Genomic DNA, 16,247 nt, shown 5'->3' with positions numbered 1-16,247 from the left:
AAATTATATTTTTTCTGAAGTACACAGCCTTGAGTGGTGATTTGCAAGGAGGAATTTTAAATTCCAACTCGTCTCTCGTTATCAAGATCCAGTTTCGGCCGGTCTGAATAAATCGGCTATAATTTTAATGCAATAAGTGCCTCATGGTGATCAGCAGTGTGACTCGTTTTTTTACCACATTTTATTGAGAAGCGAGGGTCACTGGTTGAAATAGTATGTCATAAAAACCCTCTAACTGCCAGCCAACAGAAAAAGATGACTTAGAAATTTATATGCTCTGCTGGACACAAGACTTATTTTTCTACACATGCCTATCCTCCCAGCCGGCAAATAAAAAGTTGAAGCATTTTTGTTATCAATTTTTCCCCTCGTGGTCGGTGCGTTGCTTGCTTCGTTTTGAATGCAAATTTAACGCGGACGAAATCCAGCATCTAACGCATGCGTGCACATGAACCACGAAAGGTGGGCGAATACACGGAAAATGACGCTATACAATACAGGATGGCGCGTATCAAACCGTTTGTGAAAGTTAACGATCGGTGACCACACAATTGCCAAGCTCTGCTATCGGCCTTGGACGATAACAATTGTTGGAGTGCAATTTGGTCACAAAAATTAATTGAATCTTTCTCATCCTCTCTTTTTACCGAATCTGAATCTAGCCAATGTGAATGCTGAATTTGTATAATAACCTTCCACCACAGATTCGTGCTGAGCCGCATTTAGAAGAGTTTGAAAAGAAGCTCAAAATATTTGTTTATGCTAACAAATTTTATTCTAATGATGAGTTTCTTGAGTACAGGTCTACTATGTAGCGAAACATACATACTTTGCTAGCGACACAGACAATTAAAAATGTATACACTATGGTTCTTTTCATTGTTGTTTTTCAATTATTTTTTTGTATGACTAAATTTGTAAATATGCGGGCAGGATTGAAGGAGCTTCAATTTTGTACCGTTGTATATAAACAAATAAATATAACTTAACTTAACTTAAAAACAGATTTGGAAATTTTTTTGTGAAATAAGCTAGCTTTTTCTTTATTTAAAAAAACTGTTAATTTTCGTTAGCTCAGATGTATAAATTTTTAGCGAGTTTTGTCATTCAAAGGTTTAATGCAAGATCTGATGTAATTATTCGTTTATTTTCCTGCCGGCAATAATTGTAAACCCTTTCACACCTTTTACAGATTATGATTGCGTGTTAACAAAAAAAATCGTGCCCACTAAATTCCTTGAATATTCTCACGTGACTTCTGAGAATGATTAATATCATTTCGCAGTCAAATGTAGCCTACATAGTAGACATCAATACAAATTAATGCCTAAAATAATTGCTCACAGTCAGTCCAGTGTATGAAGTAAATGCCGCATTTTCAATGAATAATTCACATCATTATTTAGGACACGCAGGTGTGTGCTCGAACAATAATTAACAGGTCGGTTCGACTCTGCGATCTAAAAACGATCGTCTCGAGCGCCACTCCCAAGGCCCGGGACACACGCCAGACGCCAATTTTTAAAATTACAAATTGCTCTCCAGGTGGATTAATTCGAAAGGTCAGCACTTGCGGCGAGCAATTACAGCATTGTGGTGCTCAGTGTACCAGTTGCACATTGGGCCGACCGGTCATTATGTTTCACCCGGCAGCGCAACGTGACGCAAAATTATTATCAGCTGTGCGCACACGTATACATGCGGCCGGGAAGATTATTGTGCTTACGTTTATCGCGTGGGTTGTGCGTTGCGGTCACTCGCAGGCGAGAAGAAAAAGCCGAATTTCACAAGCAATTTCGCGATTTTCAAGTCTTGGAACGTGTGTGCATATTCAGCCCGCGCCTGGGCAAGGATAGCAATAGTCCCCAACCGTTTTTCACCGGGCTGAACAATAAATTATATATTGACTTTCCAAGCAAGCGGCGCAAACAAAGGAGAGAAATGAAATGGAAAGCCACTTCATGGAGCAGTAAATATGCAATGCAGAAAGAATGGCCGGAAATTTCACATTTTGATAAACAGGTTATCACAACTTTGCGCTGTCAAGCTTAATCTCTTAGAGTGCGAAGGAATCACGCCTGTTTTATCGCTTAAAATCGTTTTTAATGTTTTTGTTTTCATAGAAGTCGTTGTTTATATTTGGAAAATTTAGTGTGTTAAATAGAAAAAAATGAATCAAAACAGGGAAAAGCATTTACATCCTAATTTTAAATAAATTCATAAATTAACTGTGTTGCAACACAATGAAATTACCATACTTTTCCTATCCATCCTTTCGACATTTATTTCAAATTATATTTTTAACGTCATAAAACATAACTGCAAACTATAAATATGAAGTGTCCGGGAAAAATAACAATAATTATTAAATGTTATCTATTAAAAATATGATTTTGTTTTTAAAAAATTGTCTGGCCAAAGTTACCTTGAGGGTCATATCCCATTTAAAAAAGAAAAACAGTAAAAAAATACTTAAATTTGGAATATTTCTCTATAATTGGTCGAGGAGAAAACTTTTTGATCAATTCTTTAAAACCAAAGATGTGTTCTGCTGAGTAATCTTTTATCTCGTAAAAGTTTAGTTAATTAAACTCTACCAACTAGATATTAGTATTAACTGGTAATTGATTATATTTTTAGAATCCCTTTCATCAAATAGGCAGGCAGGACAAATGAGCCAACGAACGCAGGTACTCAGACTGGAAGTGATGTATAGCACAGGCATCGGCGCTTTGGTGACGTTGAATCTGCCGTCAGTGTAATAAGTAACAGTGAGTATCAAAATTACTCTGTCGTTCAAATGTTGCGGCTATTTTGGTTCAGGGACAAAACTAGACGGATTAAAAGTTTCAGTAACGCACACTCTCCAACAGGTGGAACGTTTTCTGCTGGTATTTGAAATTCTAAATAGGTGTGCGCGTTTTGAATTAATGTCCTGATTTTCTTAACATTGTAGCAAACTATGGCCGAGAGTGAAATCTATCATAAATAAGTGCACCGGTTCGTTTGCATGAGCAGTATATTTAATGAAACAATGGTTTGGACAGCGTTTTGCCGAAAGCGTTTTGTATATTGTATAATTTATGTGCGTTCGTTCCGATACATGAAAAGCACATTTTCAACGAAGGCCATAAAACATAGCGAGAGCAAATCACACCATGAATTTATTTTAATGAGAGCATTTCAGTTTTATATATACTTTGCTGCATTTCTGGCTTCTCAATAGTTGGACGTGCTTGCGTTTGAAGATAATTTAGGAATACCACCCGCCTAGCTGCGAACACGTTAATGGGCCGTAATCCGAGCAGAGCCAGTTGCTGCAGCCTGCTCTAAAAGAGATAGGCCTGCAATAAAACGCGTCCCCATCTCATTTAGTTGTGTTTGAAATAATATATTGCACCAACACCCAACACGCAGTCAAGTGGCAAATCCAAAGAAAAGTCAAAATGCAAGCTTCCAATATCCATCCCGGCAAAGCCAGTAATTTCCTTTTCTCTCTGGTCAATTTGAGGTTTCAATTAATTTAGTAGCAGCTGTTATAGATAAATAATTTTCAATACATCCATAGAAATGTAGACCAAAGGATTTACAGAAGGGAACACTTGAGATAAGGGCTTTTGCTGCAGAAATCTAGCGGATATATTGAACAAATATTGGCTGTTTTTCGCGCTTAGCAAAATGAGTGCTGCTAGTCACAACATTTTTATCTTGTGTATTTATTAACCCACCAGCAGCCGGCATATAATTTGTCGAAAAAATAATTTGATAATATCCATGAGCCACATTTTGACTAAACTTTTAAAGAAATGGTCAAGTTTGGAATGACAGGTCATTTGATTAAATTGAACAAATCTTGATGTTAAATTATAAATCCAAATTTTATTTTTTGCAATATTTTATTCACTGATCTCCAATGGCCAGTGGAATTTATGACTCTTCTTTGACAAAAGGGGGAGATTTTGGGGCCGATTGGTGGCTCGTGTAAATACTGATTTTTTCCAAACCATATTAATCGCTTTATAAATTGAGTGGATTCCAATTCACGAGATATCTCGTATTGTGGAGGCAATGTCGGGATATTAAGCATAACAATCATCAGATAATTAACTTGTCCTTAGAAACTTGTATTCATTTAAAAAGCAACACATTTATCAATGGCTATAAATTGTTTTATTACGATTGATTTGATCAGAATTCGTGGATTTTCAATACCATGTGATTTTCCAGGTAATCGCAGTAACAGGAAGTAGTTTGTCTGGTCATACTTTTTTTTCAAATGAACATTAGGCAGGTTTTGTGTATTTAATCAAATAATTTGAAGTGGTAGGAGGATAGGCGTTAAAATGTGAAATCTACCTACAATTTACTGCACGCGTCTACTTCTCAAAGGCCGAAACAAAATAGCCTAAACACGAAAGCGCAATTCGCTCAGCTCTCCATGTGGCCACTTGAAGCAGGGAACCTTGCTTTTCGATGCTACTGCGGGTCAAGGCTGGCCCTTTTTTATTTACACAAAAGGTGGTGGGAAATGTTTTTTATATTTATTTTGTGTATTTTTGCCGCGCGCAACACCGCACTAAAGGAACCTGGTTGGTCTGTTGTGAAATTCCTCTTCTAAAAACCACAGCTGATGTTCTCAAGGCCACTCACGCACACACGGTCCACGATTTACCGAGATTTCTGGCTCCTGATAATAGTTCGTTTGTGAGCCATCTCGCAGATTCAGGTTACAATCGCTGTGTTTGTTGCGGCAGAATTTGAGTGAGAGTGTACGCGACACAGCTCAAAACCACGCTCGAATCTTATCGCAGAGTTTGTGCTGCGCTATGCTTTTTATCAAGCGACTGAGTTAATAATTTTATTTCAGGCGAAATGATACAACAGTAAAATACACATCATGACATGCTATAGTGGCTGTTTGTAATTATGTTTGTACATATATATGTAATTTTGTTTTTGTTTCAACTAATTTGTGAAAAATTTTGCTGGAATAACCAAATAATGAAGGTGACAGCTGCTGAGGTGAGCATTTGGTCCAGAAATGGATCAGCCTCAAGGTGAACAACCTCCAAAAGCCCAAGATTTCTCTCACTAAATGAAGAGAGCACACATTTGGATTTGAAAGAAAGCACCCAGGTATTATAAGGTGCGGTAGTAAAAAGTTGGGCTCGTAATTCGCACTCACCAGATGAAGTCCTTGCAGTGGCTGCAAAAAGTGGGCTGCTTGAAGAAGCGGGGGATGAATTTGTGGTCCTTGACCACAAAAACGTTCTTCTTCTTGAGCGCGCCCTTTCGGCCCCTCAGCTTGATCTTATTGTTGTCCGACATGGTCTCGTCATTGTTGGTGGTGTTGTTCTCCTCCTGATCGGCCATTTTTCCTTCGGGAATGGAACCCTTTCTTTGCGGGCTGCGAGTTTGGCGTGCAAAAGAAACCCTTTCAGTCGGTGTCGCAGGAGGAAGCAGTGAGTTGTGTGTCAGCCTCAGCCGTCGACGCGGGTCCCACCAACTCCCATCTCCTACAGGCCGCACTCGATCAGTCCAACAGCCCGTCGTTACTCCGCCCACCGACACGGCCTCAAGCATTGCCAACCTGAGTTCTTCGCTTTTGCACCAAAATTGCTCCACACTGTTTTGCCCTTCTGAGGGACCTAGACGGGGGTGAAAATAAGAATGATTTTCCATTCAATATTATTATATTATTCTGAATTCAATGCTATTTATGCACAACAACTCTACTGTTATGAATGAACTCTTCTTTGGTGTCTTCATTGTAACTCAAAATGTTATCAGCGATCGAAGCTTAAGGTTTTTTTAAATTTAAAATTATATTATTGCTTCACATGCAGAGACATATTGTGTTATTTTAATCTTTTGCAATTATTACGTGACTTAATAAATAGTCTATAAAATTTAAAACGTACTTTAACGGAACCCTTGAGAAAGTGACGCAGCCCCCTGCATTAAAAAACGCGCTATATATAGAAGCAGATTATTTTACCTCTAAGGCAATTAAGCAATTTTTACATGTAGGCGATCATGATAGAAGAAAATTACCGGCCAAAATTTTCTTTCTATAGCGCACCAAAGGCAATTGAGTTACACCAATCCTTGGTATTGAAAGCGTCGAAATGGGATTTTGATGTGAAATATATATGGCATAGAAATTTAGAAATGGATGGTTTTTATTCAATCATGATGATATTTTTATTCCCCTTTTTTAACTTCTCTTGTCGATCTGTATGTATTTTAGAAACTTAAAAAATGCAATATAATATACTGCCACCTTGCTTTACAGTTTACACAAGACATTTTAATATGTCCGTAAAGTGAGGGCTGGAAATGTGCAAACTGCAGAAAGAAGCAAGTTTAAGTGATTTCGCATGCATCCTAACTCCTTGCTGGATATTTTTGCAAAGCCCGCGAATGAAATGTAGGCAGCCAGCACTCGACCCCCAAACATAATAATAATTGCTCTCATTCAGAAAATAGAAATGCATGTGCTTAGCAAAATTTGAGCCAATTATTGGTTTAATTTCTTATTCATACGCAGTTGATCGAAATAATATTACAACGACTGAAAAATTATGACATCCTCGTGTGCTTCCTTCAAAGGCATTAATTTATATCAACAATGTTTTAACAGTCCGGTTAAGTCTGATGATGATTATGTATAATTTTTACTGTAAATGTTTTCAAATCAACACTCACAACCAGGTCGCAATAATGACACCGCCGAGCGAATAATGTGGGGCCAGAGTGGCCGCAGAGGAGCTTGGGCCCAATGTGCCATCTTTTCTCCTCCCCGCACCAAGACCTTTAATTGAAACGGCAGACATTTGTCCTTAAAAGCCGTTGGAAAGGGGCGAAAACCAGCTAGTGGCTAGTCGGCGCTGGTGCGCCTCTCAGCCCGATGAGCTATAATTGAGCATTTTGAATCAGTAAATTTTCTGTAGTAAATGTAGTAATCTCAGGTGCATTAAATTGAAAATTTACCCAGACATTATCTGCAGAATACTGAACTGATAGACTGATTTTTCCCTTCTGTTACCAAACGATATATTATTTGTTATTTTGTTGTCGTTTGGGATGTGGGGATGTATCCGGGGCATTAGTTGCTCTGCGGTTTTGTTATAAAGTAACTTATCTATAATTGATTTAAAAGAGAAAACAAAGGACAGTATGTAGGTATGGAGTTGAAAACAAATTTATTAAAAAATCCATTTAGCACACTTATGCGCAAGGATTTGAATCTGAGTTTCAAGTTGCCGCTATTTAAACTAGTGTACTTTATAAATTTAGCTTCATATTTCGAGTTTACTTTTTTGATAATATCTCTCACGTGATGGTGGTTGAAGGAAACGCATTATACATTTGACATGTGTAATAAGGAATTTGTATAAACTCTTCTCCTTTGCATACGAAGCACTTTTGCCTATTCAGTCTCCTGCAAGCCCTTATTAGATTTCGTCTCTCTTCATTGCAAATTCTTGGCAGCACGCGTGAATCACAAGCTTAATATGTGCACATGCTATTGAGCCAAAAGCATTTCCATTTACTACACACCATAACACCGACTGCTGCTTTTGGCGGCATTACTGTACTTGACCTTGTGTCCTGCTTGTGCTTACACCAGTGCTACTTACGTGAAACAACATTTTAAGGCCAGGATGAAATCTTTTCAGTATGTGCCTCTTCCAGATGAGCACTCGTCTCTTGTTTATTTTTTTCTTTAATTAGCAAAGTTTAAGTAACGGGGTGAATTCAAGTGACGGGCATGACACGTGTATATCACGAGTTGGTGTAATTTATTTTTAATTTATGATGGAACGCATCAATTAATAAGAAATATTTTTAAGTAACTTAAAGCAGCAAATTCGTTAGGTTGTAGATAGATTTAAATATAAAATAAATTTGCAATATTATCATATACTTTTTCTTTTAATCCTACTAATCTAGATTGTGTACCTTTGATTTATTCTTGAATGAAATAATAAATTAATCCGAACTTAACCTCATTTCCCTGTAAATTTCCAACTGATTATGTAACCGCTTAAATGAAATTATAGGGAATTGAAAGATTAACGGCTGAATGTGTTTTGTTCTGATTACATTGTAATAAAATTATTTCTCAAGGTGCGCGTTTCATTTTTCAGGAAAAAACATACACTTCATATCCTCATTTAAGTAATGTCAGCATGGATCTACTGGTATTGATATTAAAAATGCCATTCAATACAACACAGAAAACGCTAAAAATTACTATATTTAGACCAATTTAGGAAGAAAATCCTGTGAAAATTAAACATGAAGAAACACATTGATAGTAAGATGAAACCTTAGTAATGTGCCTAGCTGAGAACCCATATTATTTTGTCACATGCCACAATAAATAAGTAGTCTTTTGGAATACTGGATGGTTTTTACCCCTAATGCACTTGAATGGCTCAACAGAGGAACACAGTTAAAATTTAATTTTCACTGCCCGAATCTAAGCATATTTAAACATCATTCAGTAGGGTTTCACCAATTTCAATAAGATTAGTCTTGAACGCTCAAGTTAAATACTATTTTTTCATTAAATAAAAGAAAGCCTAATTTCATTTTCATTGGCTTTACTAATTACTGCCATAAATTTATTTTTGACAAATAAAACAGCAACTCATCAAAAGCATTTTATTGCATTGAACAACAAAGCAAACAATTTATAACAAATTAGTTTTTAAATGCATCAAGCATAAAAGTTAGGTATAAACAATTAAAAATGGTTCAGTTATGATGGGTTAGTGAAATTATAACTATTTAACACAGTATGTGATATAAATATTCAATAACAGGAGACCGTCAATTTAACCTGGATAAAAATATCTTTAAGTAAGCTGCTGGATTGACGAAAAATCAGTTGCAAGATCTAACTGACCAAAGGAACCAGCAATAAAAAAACAATGTTCAGCGTTTAGGGTATCTGGCTTTCAAAAGTATAAATTTAATTGGCAAATTCTGCCAATGACTGCAGGTTTAAATGAGTGACAACCCAGTCCCCGAGAGATTTTCTTCGGCCCACTTGTCAAATCTCTTTGCCATGTCTTCGGTGAGTCTCGCCTCGAAATTGCCAGGTTTCAAATTAAAGCTAGATTCGGAGCCACTCGACGAGCCATTGGAGTTGCTGCGTGAGCGGGGGAGCATGGACTTCCTAAGTTCCAGCATTGGCCGGATGCTGAGTGTGTGGTTGGTTTTGACCTTTTCCTCGCTTATGTGATCCAAGAGTGCTTCTCTGCCCTCTGGACTGATGGACTTCTCCATGAATTCAGCGACGATGTCAATGGCACGCCCACGGTCCTGAAAATTTATTTTATATTATTGTATTGCAAAAAGCAATAAAAATATTTGTGTTAAGATGATTATGAAATTAAATTGCATGGCTAGCAATAATTTCCTAGCTTAAGGGAGATTAAAATCAGCAAAAATTGAAAAATGGTGGAAATAAACATCAAAGGTAACTTTATGAAAGAATTCTGTGTAATATGGATATTTGAGTGTCATTAATTTTTGCTCCTTTATAGTTCATGGTTCACAATAGTCCCCATCCTGGTTTCAAATCCATTTGTTATTTTCTCTCTTTCAGTTCAAATTCAAATAAACTTGATTAAATTATGGCATACAAATATTTACAAGGTAGTTTACTTCACTTAAAACGCATCTTACATTAAAACTTGCATTGTAAAATTTCAAATTTGTCATAAAACATATGGTGCAATAACAGCGAAATCATCAACGAATTCACAAATGGTTTTAACTCATTTAATAATGGATAAAAATTGTAGACGGTTTGAGAGAAAAATCTTTTTTCTGATAACCTTCACTATTTTTAATGCAATTTCTACCTTGGCAATGTCTTCATAGCGAAGGAATAGCACGTTTGGCTCATCCCTCATCTTCCAAAAGCCAAGAACGTGTTTCCAGAAAGGTCCCATTGGCACTAAATTTTATAGCAAAAATCACTGTAAGAAATGGAAAGAAAAATCTGAACAAAACCTTACCCTTTGAGTTGAGGAAGAGTTCACAGAAATCTTCAAACGGCCCGTCAAGATCGTGAACAAGGCGGCAAAAATCATAGTAAGAAGGTGCGACTTCTTTAGGGTCACGGTACACGTAAATAATCTGAAAATAGTTTTGCCATTGAAAATATAACTTTGGTAAGATAATATTGCCCCGACATGTTTTACGCGACACTTACTTTCGGTTTAACAACCTCAAGCTGGCGCGGCAGCAGTTCTCTCGGCAGGTATGACTTGATGAACCGTGGTGATGGCATCCTCTCCACTAAATCAATCGTTTCACCAATCAAACTGGTGATACCAGAGCTGTCTTTGCTAAACATGCTGGTAAACCTGTTAAAAAATGATTCACACAAATCAGAATCAAAGAGAGCGTTATTGCTCTTGCTAGAGATTTCTTGTATTGCACGTTTAAAATAAAAAGACGGAAGCATGCTTGATTTTATTTTAATATATTTTAAAAACTAGTTATATGGGGAGTTTTTTCCTACTTCAACTTCAATAAAAAATATGTGATATTTTATATCACATTTGTTCAAGTAGACATTTTTGTTCATTGGTTTTTCTTTATTTGTTCTTTCTTAAAAAAAAAATGAGCAGTGCTTTCTGCACTGCGAAAGGGCACGAACCAACAAGGTTTGCTCCAACTCAAAAATTGTCTACTAGATCAATAAATAGCTCGTATAGATATGTATGTGTAAGTTTAATCAAAAGATGGGACGAGATTATAATAAAAGGTATGTGCATAAAACTAGAGGAGATTTATTTCTAATAATCGTTGTGAGCAAACTAGAGCTTCTCACTAATCCTTCAAATGGATCGATTTTTTTCTTCTATTTTTAATAAAGTATTCGTTGTTATTAACTAAATTTCATTAGATACTGCAGGACAATTTTTTTGCACAAGCACATAATATTAGAACGGAAGGATTTTGATTTGTATGAAACCAAAGAGGGATTTTTACGGAAATAGTTATTTTCCTTTAATTTCATTGGAGAATAAATAAATAATATCCTAAGGATATTTTAAAGTGAAGCGGCGGGTCTGAGTTACAAAAAAAAACATTTCCCTCACTGGGGCGCATTCTTCAAGAGAAGGCCACTAAAACCGGCTAGACTATTGACGTCAATGAAGCGGTGAGCCAGGGGTCAACAAAATTGTGGGAAAGCTGCTTTCGTTTAGTAAAAAAAATGTGTCTCAGCCAATTTGTGGGACAGAGCATAAAAAACTTCCTACCGAGTGAAATTTTTTATGCCCTAACCTAAACATCAGTTTTCATTTCTTAGCATTATACCCACATTCTGTCGCCTCCTCAGTAGCCTGAGGAATTTTTTAATTTAATAGCCTCCAACATCTAATACACGTGTTAAAAAACCTGCTTTAAAAGGACGCAAAAAATATGTGTGGCAACAGGTTCCCCCAGGCTACAATAATCATGCCAGCTCGAGGGAAACTTATTAACAAATTCAATAGGCAGGCCAGATTGTTTTCTCTATTTTTCCCTTAAGAGCAGCTTTTGGCAGGCAATACGAGGGTACATGGAGAACTCACTCCAAATAATGGATTTATTCTAAGTTTCTTTTCTCTGGTTTAGGTGGAATTTCCGAATTTTTTTACTCCAAGACGTACTATTTAATTTGACTCCCATTTTCGAAGATATGTTCATTTTGGTATTATCACATGAATATGTGCAAATAAAATTGCGCTTTATAAGCCTAATGGATTATTGCAAGCTAAAAAATAGCGGTTTCAGAGAAGAACGAACTCTTTCATTTTTTGTTGGAAATATAATGTGTGACAGGACGAGTAAAATGAATCGCAACTTGAAACACACCGTAAACGCAGATAAATTTAACTTCGACCAAAACATCTGCCCATTCAAAATAAATTATATTGCCATTTTATTTTTATGATGTGTGAAATAATTTTGGAATCCAGGCTATATTCCACATTATTAAAAGTATAGCGCAAACTTCCACGTGAAGGCACTAGCCATAACCCAAAGCCATTAAATAAACTATGTTGACGTCAGTGGAACGGTGAGAGAGGAATCAAAGATCTTTTGAGGAGAGAGACTTTCGCCTAGAAAAAAACAAGCCTCTTTGTGGGGCACGATTAGTGAAAAAAAGGCTTCCCCCGGTGAAGTGATTCCCTGCCCCTCAGATTAGTTTCTTTTGCTAGCGTAATGATCCAGTGTCTGAAGCCGCGAGCAAGAGGTGTCTGCCAGCATTTTATAAGATTTCACTCATAGCCCGTCATAACCGTTATCCTAAATTAAATCTATGAGAGGCTGCAAATTTTGCAGTTTATTCCTGTAGTTGCTCGGATTAGCCTAGTTTACTTAATTTCGCTAATATCGAAGTTTGTTGGCAGGTTTGAAACTATACTATTCTTAAGTTGACTTTACATTGTATAATGGACTCATTTCGATTATCTTTTGAAATTTTGATTGATTTTGTTTGTAAATTTATTGAGATGTTCAGTTAATATCAAAATGAACTATCGAAGTGAAACGTAAATTCGATAAAATTTACTTATCTATGAAAAAATAGAAATAATTAAATTTGGTAAAAGAAACTGTAGCAGTGAAATAATATAAACCATTTTTCAATATCAAGCTTGGATTTTTACCAGCGAAAAATATTTTAGTTTCATTTCTAATATGAACATTAATAAATGAATAACTTACTCAAACACCGGCGCACGAAGGTAAATCAACTTAGAAGCCCTTTGAAAGTTTAAGTCATTTCCTATGCACCAGATCATCTCCTGCGTCCAAGAACTGCCTGCAAGAAAAAAGATTCAAGGAAAGATAAGTCAAGGAGTGCATTCACGTGCCGCTGAACTAAATCCTTTACTAATTGGCACGCGTGCTTTTCGTACTTTCATTTCTACACTTCCTCGCACCTTCCATTTACGAAACGGATTTTATACAAGGCTTTGATTTCAATCTCCGACATAATTTCGTACAAGTCATGATTAGCATTTGATTAACTTCTAAAAGTTAGCTATACCAACGACTTGGTCTTATAGAGATGCAAAATTGGTTTATTATTTAAATTGTTTTCGACGCTTATTTAAATTCAGTTTAAGAGGAGCAATAGTTTTATTGCTTTTATCACTATGTATCACAAGATTAAAAGTTAAAAGGAATAAATGAATTGTAACAATGAATCGAATTTTAAACGGTCGTTCATATCATTTACTTTGAAATAGCGTCAAAGAAGCGATATCAATTTACAAATCTTTCTCATTTACATGCGCAAATGTGCTGATCGAAATCAATTTTGCTAGAGGCAGCTATGCCAGTGAATGGAGCATCTTCCTCTGTCTTACTAATCCCTTTATTTATCGCTGTATTCATCGCTAACTGTGATTTTGGATAGAGTACGAGAGAGTAGTCGATAGAGATCAAAAATATTTTTTAAGAGGTGCTACGGTTTCTAACAGCATATATCCTGGAAAAAAACTAGTTTCTAATGAGGGACGAAGGATCTGATACGCCTCACGCGGATCTTCCAAAGTGTGCCGAATTCAGAGAAACTTCATGAATTTAAAATGAATGAATTTAAAAACAGTTAACTTTTGGACCAAACTGAGCACTCGCAGGGACAAATCAACACGATAATTTAGGTCCTTCAATGAATGATTTACATTTCAAGATTTATTTACATGACAATTTGTTTCCAATTTGTTTGTAAACCTAATCAATTTTCACATTTGCGGCGTTGTTTTCATATGAAAGAACTGGTTTGGCCCGCTTTGGGCTGCCCTATAATCAAAATCAGGATCAAATATGACCCATGCGACCCATGCAAGAAAAAACTGTACAGCTCTTTTCGGCATGCTGAGAGAAGGCCCAAACCAAACGGCACTTTTCATTTAAATCATTAACTGACAACTTCAAAGTTTTTATTATACACACAATTTTTCTGCTTGACTGTAGTAGCCACATTGGAGTCGAATAGAGTATAATTCTATCAAATGCAAATAGGATAGAATGTTCAATTAAAATGATTGTTATTTTCCCGAACGCAAAGATGACCACAGTTGCTTATTTCTTTAAATTATTTTCTTTTAACAAGTGCATTTGATCGGTCTTTTGTAATTTACTACCAACAGGGGCATGTTCAATAAGAAAATGATCATTAAAACGGTCTTAAAATAAACTGACTGCGATTTTATCTTACTGACAAAATTTAAGAACTTTGTAAAATTTTTGTTAAATATTTAGTAAAAAATTGCTGTATTACCTGTGCGAGGGTAGGCCACAAGCCAAACATCGTCGGGTCGCACCTCCATGTTGAGTAATCGGTCAGCAAACTTTTGAAATTTCGGAGGCACCAGAATATTGCCTGGTTGCACTTCCATGAGAGCTGAATCGTCGCCAAAAAGGTCGTCCACCTTTCTGCCAAGCTCTCCTTCCACCTTGCTGTACTTTAAGTCCATTTTTTCAAGTACCCTGCAACTGGTTTAAATAAATATGCTCATGCGCGGCATTCTAAACAAGGAAAGAGCTCTCTAAAAACAGGCAAAAGAAATTATTGTATTTTAAGACGCTATTTATAATGACCGCCAAACTGAAAACGTGAAACTGGAGCATTGTGTTTGATTAGCCATGTGATGTCAATGTCCTTCGTTAAATTGTTTGGTTTTCGTTTGGCCGGGCGTGCCGTAATTAACAGCAATTATTTTCTCAGCACATATATGTGAAAGCTTTCTTTGTGGAAGAATTTCTGTGAAAATCACTCTTTTGGCACACGAAAGTAAGCAACCGTTATTAATCAGTTACAACTAGAAAAATACTGATTACTATAAATGGATATTCTCTGTGTGGATTGATTAAGGATGGGCTTTTAGAGTGAGACTGTGGAGAAGAAAATCAGCCGCGCGCAGCTGAACCATTCGTAGTTTTTTGCATCAGCTCAATTAATTTTCAGCATGTGTATTTTTCCAACTAAGCCGTTTTAATCCAAAACAACATTATTTGCAATTTACGTTATTATTTTGTTAATCCCTAGCCCATCTCTCATTTTAAAAATATGAAAAGATCGGATAAATATGAAGATGCGCTCCACAAAAAATACACATAAAATATAAACAGAGAAGCACCCGCATTTGTTTACAGCACTTTAAAGTACATTGACTTTCTCATATTACTTGTTGAATAATAAAACGAAGATGTATATGTACTGAAAATACCAAGGTGCACTTTTAAACCAGTCAATTAATTATACTCCAATGCCATGTGAATAGATTGAAGTTTAAAATGTCGACAACTGAAAAATGACTGCATTCAATAAAAGGATGGTTATAAAGTCGAAAACTTTCACAAGAGGTACACATGTTGTAGGCAGTGCGTCAGCGTTGAATAAAAACGTTCTGGAAATTTCCTCTTTGCGAAAGGTCGTTTTTACCAGACTGTACTTTTGGCTGTATAGGTTCAAAGTAATTTTATTGCGGGTCAGCAGAGAAACTATTCTCCATACATGTATATTGCAGTCATATTACACGAGAAAAGGGAAAATTACAATAAACTTTATAAATTTAATTTTTAAAGTGTAAAAATAGAACATGACATCATAAAAGCTCACAGATTTTGAATGATTCAGGAGCACGAAGTTGTAAAATTGACCATTGTGTTAAGTACCCTTTTTTTCATTAAATATATAGGGCTGCAGTTTACAATTTGGCAAAAGAAAATACGTCCTTTGCAAACGAGGGAGTTTATTGATTGTTTTTCTTTTCATGAATCAGAATTGAATAACTTAAATCAAAATGAAACAAATTTAATGACATTTAACCTAGCGTGGAGCCGGCAGCACAGACTGTGTGTGTACTGCCAATCTGCTAAATTTATTTGCTGAAAATTAAGGAAGCTTTAAGAAATTTCGCAAAATTTTCTACAATCCAAGATCCGCAGATATGTAAAATATAAATAATTGATTGATAACGTAAATAAAAAGACAAGTTTCCCAATTCTGCCAATAATTAATTAAAAATATGCAAATTAAATTAAGAAAAACTCACGACCTCCCGTTCAGAAAAAAATGTTTTTTGCTAAATCTTGCCATTTGAAAATGAAAAAGTTTCGATTAAGGAATGTAAATATTAATCACTTTTCAATATTTGACATAGAGGATTTGTCTTGTAATTAATTAAAATTTGGTAGTTCAATTTTCTGTATGTACT

At 35.9% G+C, this 16,247-nt stretch overlaps 2 protein-coding genes across 13 annotated transcripts in view; both read right to left on the bottom strand.

Annotated features, from left to right (window-relative positions):
* Positions 1-5,540, bottom strand: part of LOC135941764 (protein kinase C, brain isozyme-like) — a 28,631-nt gene extending 23,091 nt beyond the window's left edge. For 9 of the 11 annotated variants that reach the window (XM_065487472.1, XM_065487480.1, XM_065487475.1 and 6 more), the window contains exon 1: positions 5,186-5,539. In XM_065487472.1, coding sequence (XP_065343544.1) covers positions 5,186-5,373 — 188 coding nt within the window. In that variant the 5' untranslated portion in view covers positions 5,374-5,539. Of the gene's footprint in view, positions 1-5,185 lie in introns of all 11 variants that reach the window. The other 2 variants (XM_065487474.1, XM_065487481.1) reach the window with 2 other exon arrangements.
* Positions 5,541-8,659: 3,119 nt separating this feature from the next.
* Positions 8,660-16,247, bottom strand: part of LOC135942339 (luciferin sulfotransferase-like) — a 37,066-nt gene continuing 29,478 nt past the window's right edge. For both annotated transcript variants that reach the window (XM_065488408.1, XM_065488407.1), the window contains exons 2-7: positions 14,309-14,523; positions 12,745-12,841; positions 10,235-10,388; positions 10,038-10,158; positions 9,882-9,976; positions 8,660-9,336 (exon numbers count right to left, since the gene is read on the bottom strand). In XM_065488408.1, the coding sequence (XP_065344480.1) occupies positions 9,016-9,336; positions 9,882-9,976; positions 10,038-10,158; positions 10,235-10,388; positions 12,745-12,841; positions 14,309-14,504 (984 nt within the window). In that variant the 5' untranslated portion in view covers positions 14,505-14,523 and the 3' untranslated portion in view covers positions 8,660-9,015. The remainder of the gene's footprint in view (positions 9,337-9,881; positions 9,977-10,037; positions 10,159-10,234; positions 10,389-12,744; positions 12,842-14,308; positions 14,524-16,247) is intronic.

This window comes from Cloeon dipterum, chromosome 4 (assembly GCF_949628265.1).
Source record: "Cloeon dipterum chromosome 4, ieCloDipt1.1, whole genome shotgun sequence".
Taxonomy (NCBI): domain Eukaryota; kingdom Metazoa; phylum Arthropoda; class Insecta; order Ephemeroptera; family Baetidae; genus Cloeon; species Cloeon dipterum.
The sequence above is the reverse complement of the archived record's forward strand: the minus strand, read 5'-3'. Positions and strand labels throughout refer to the sequence as shown.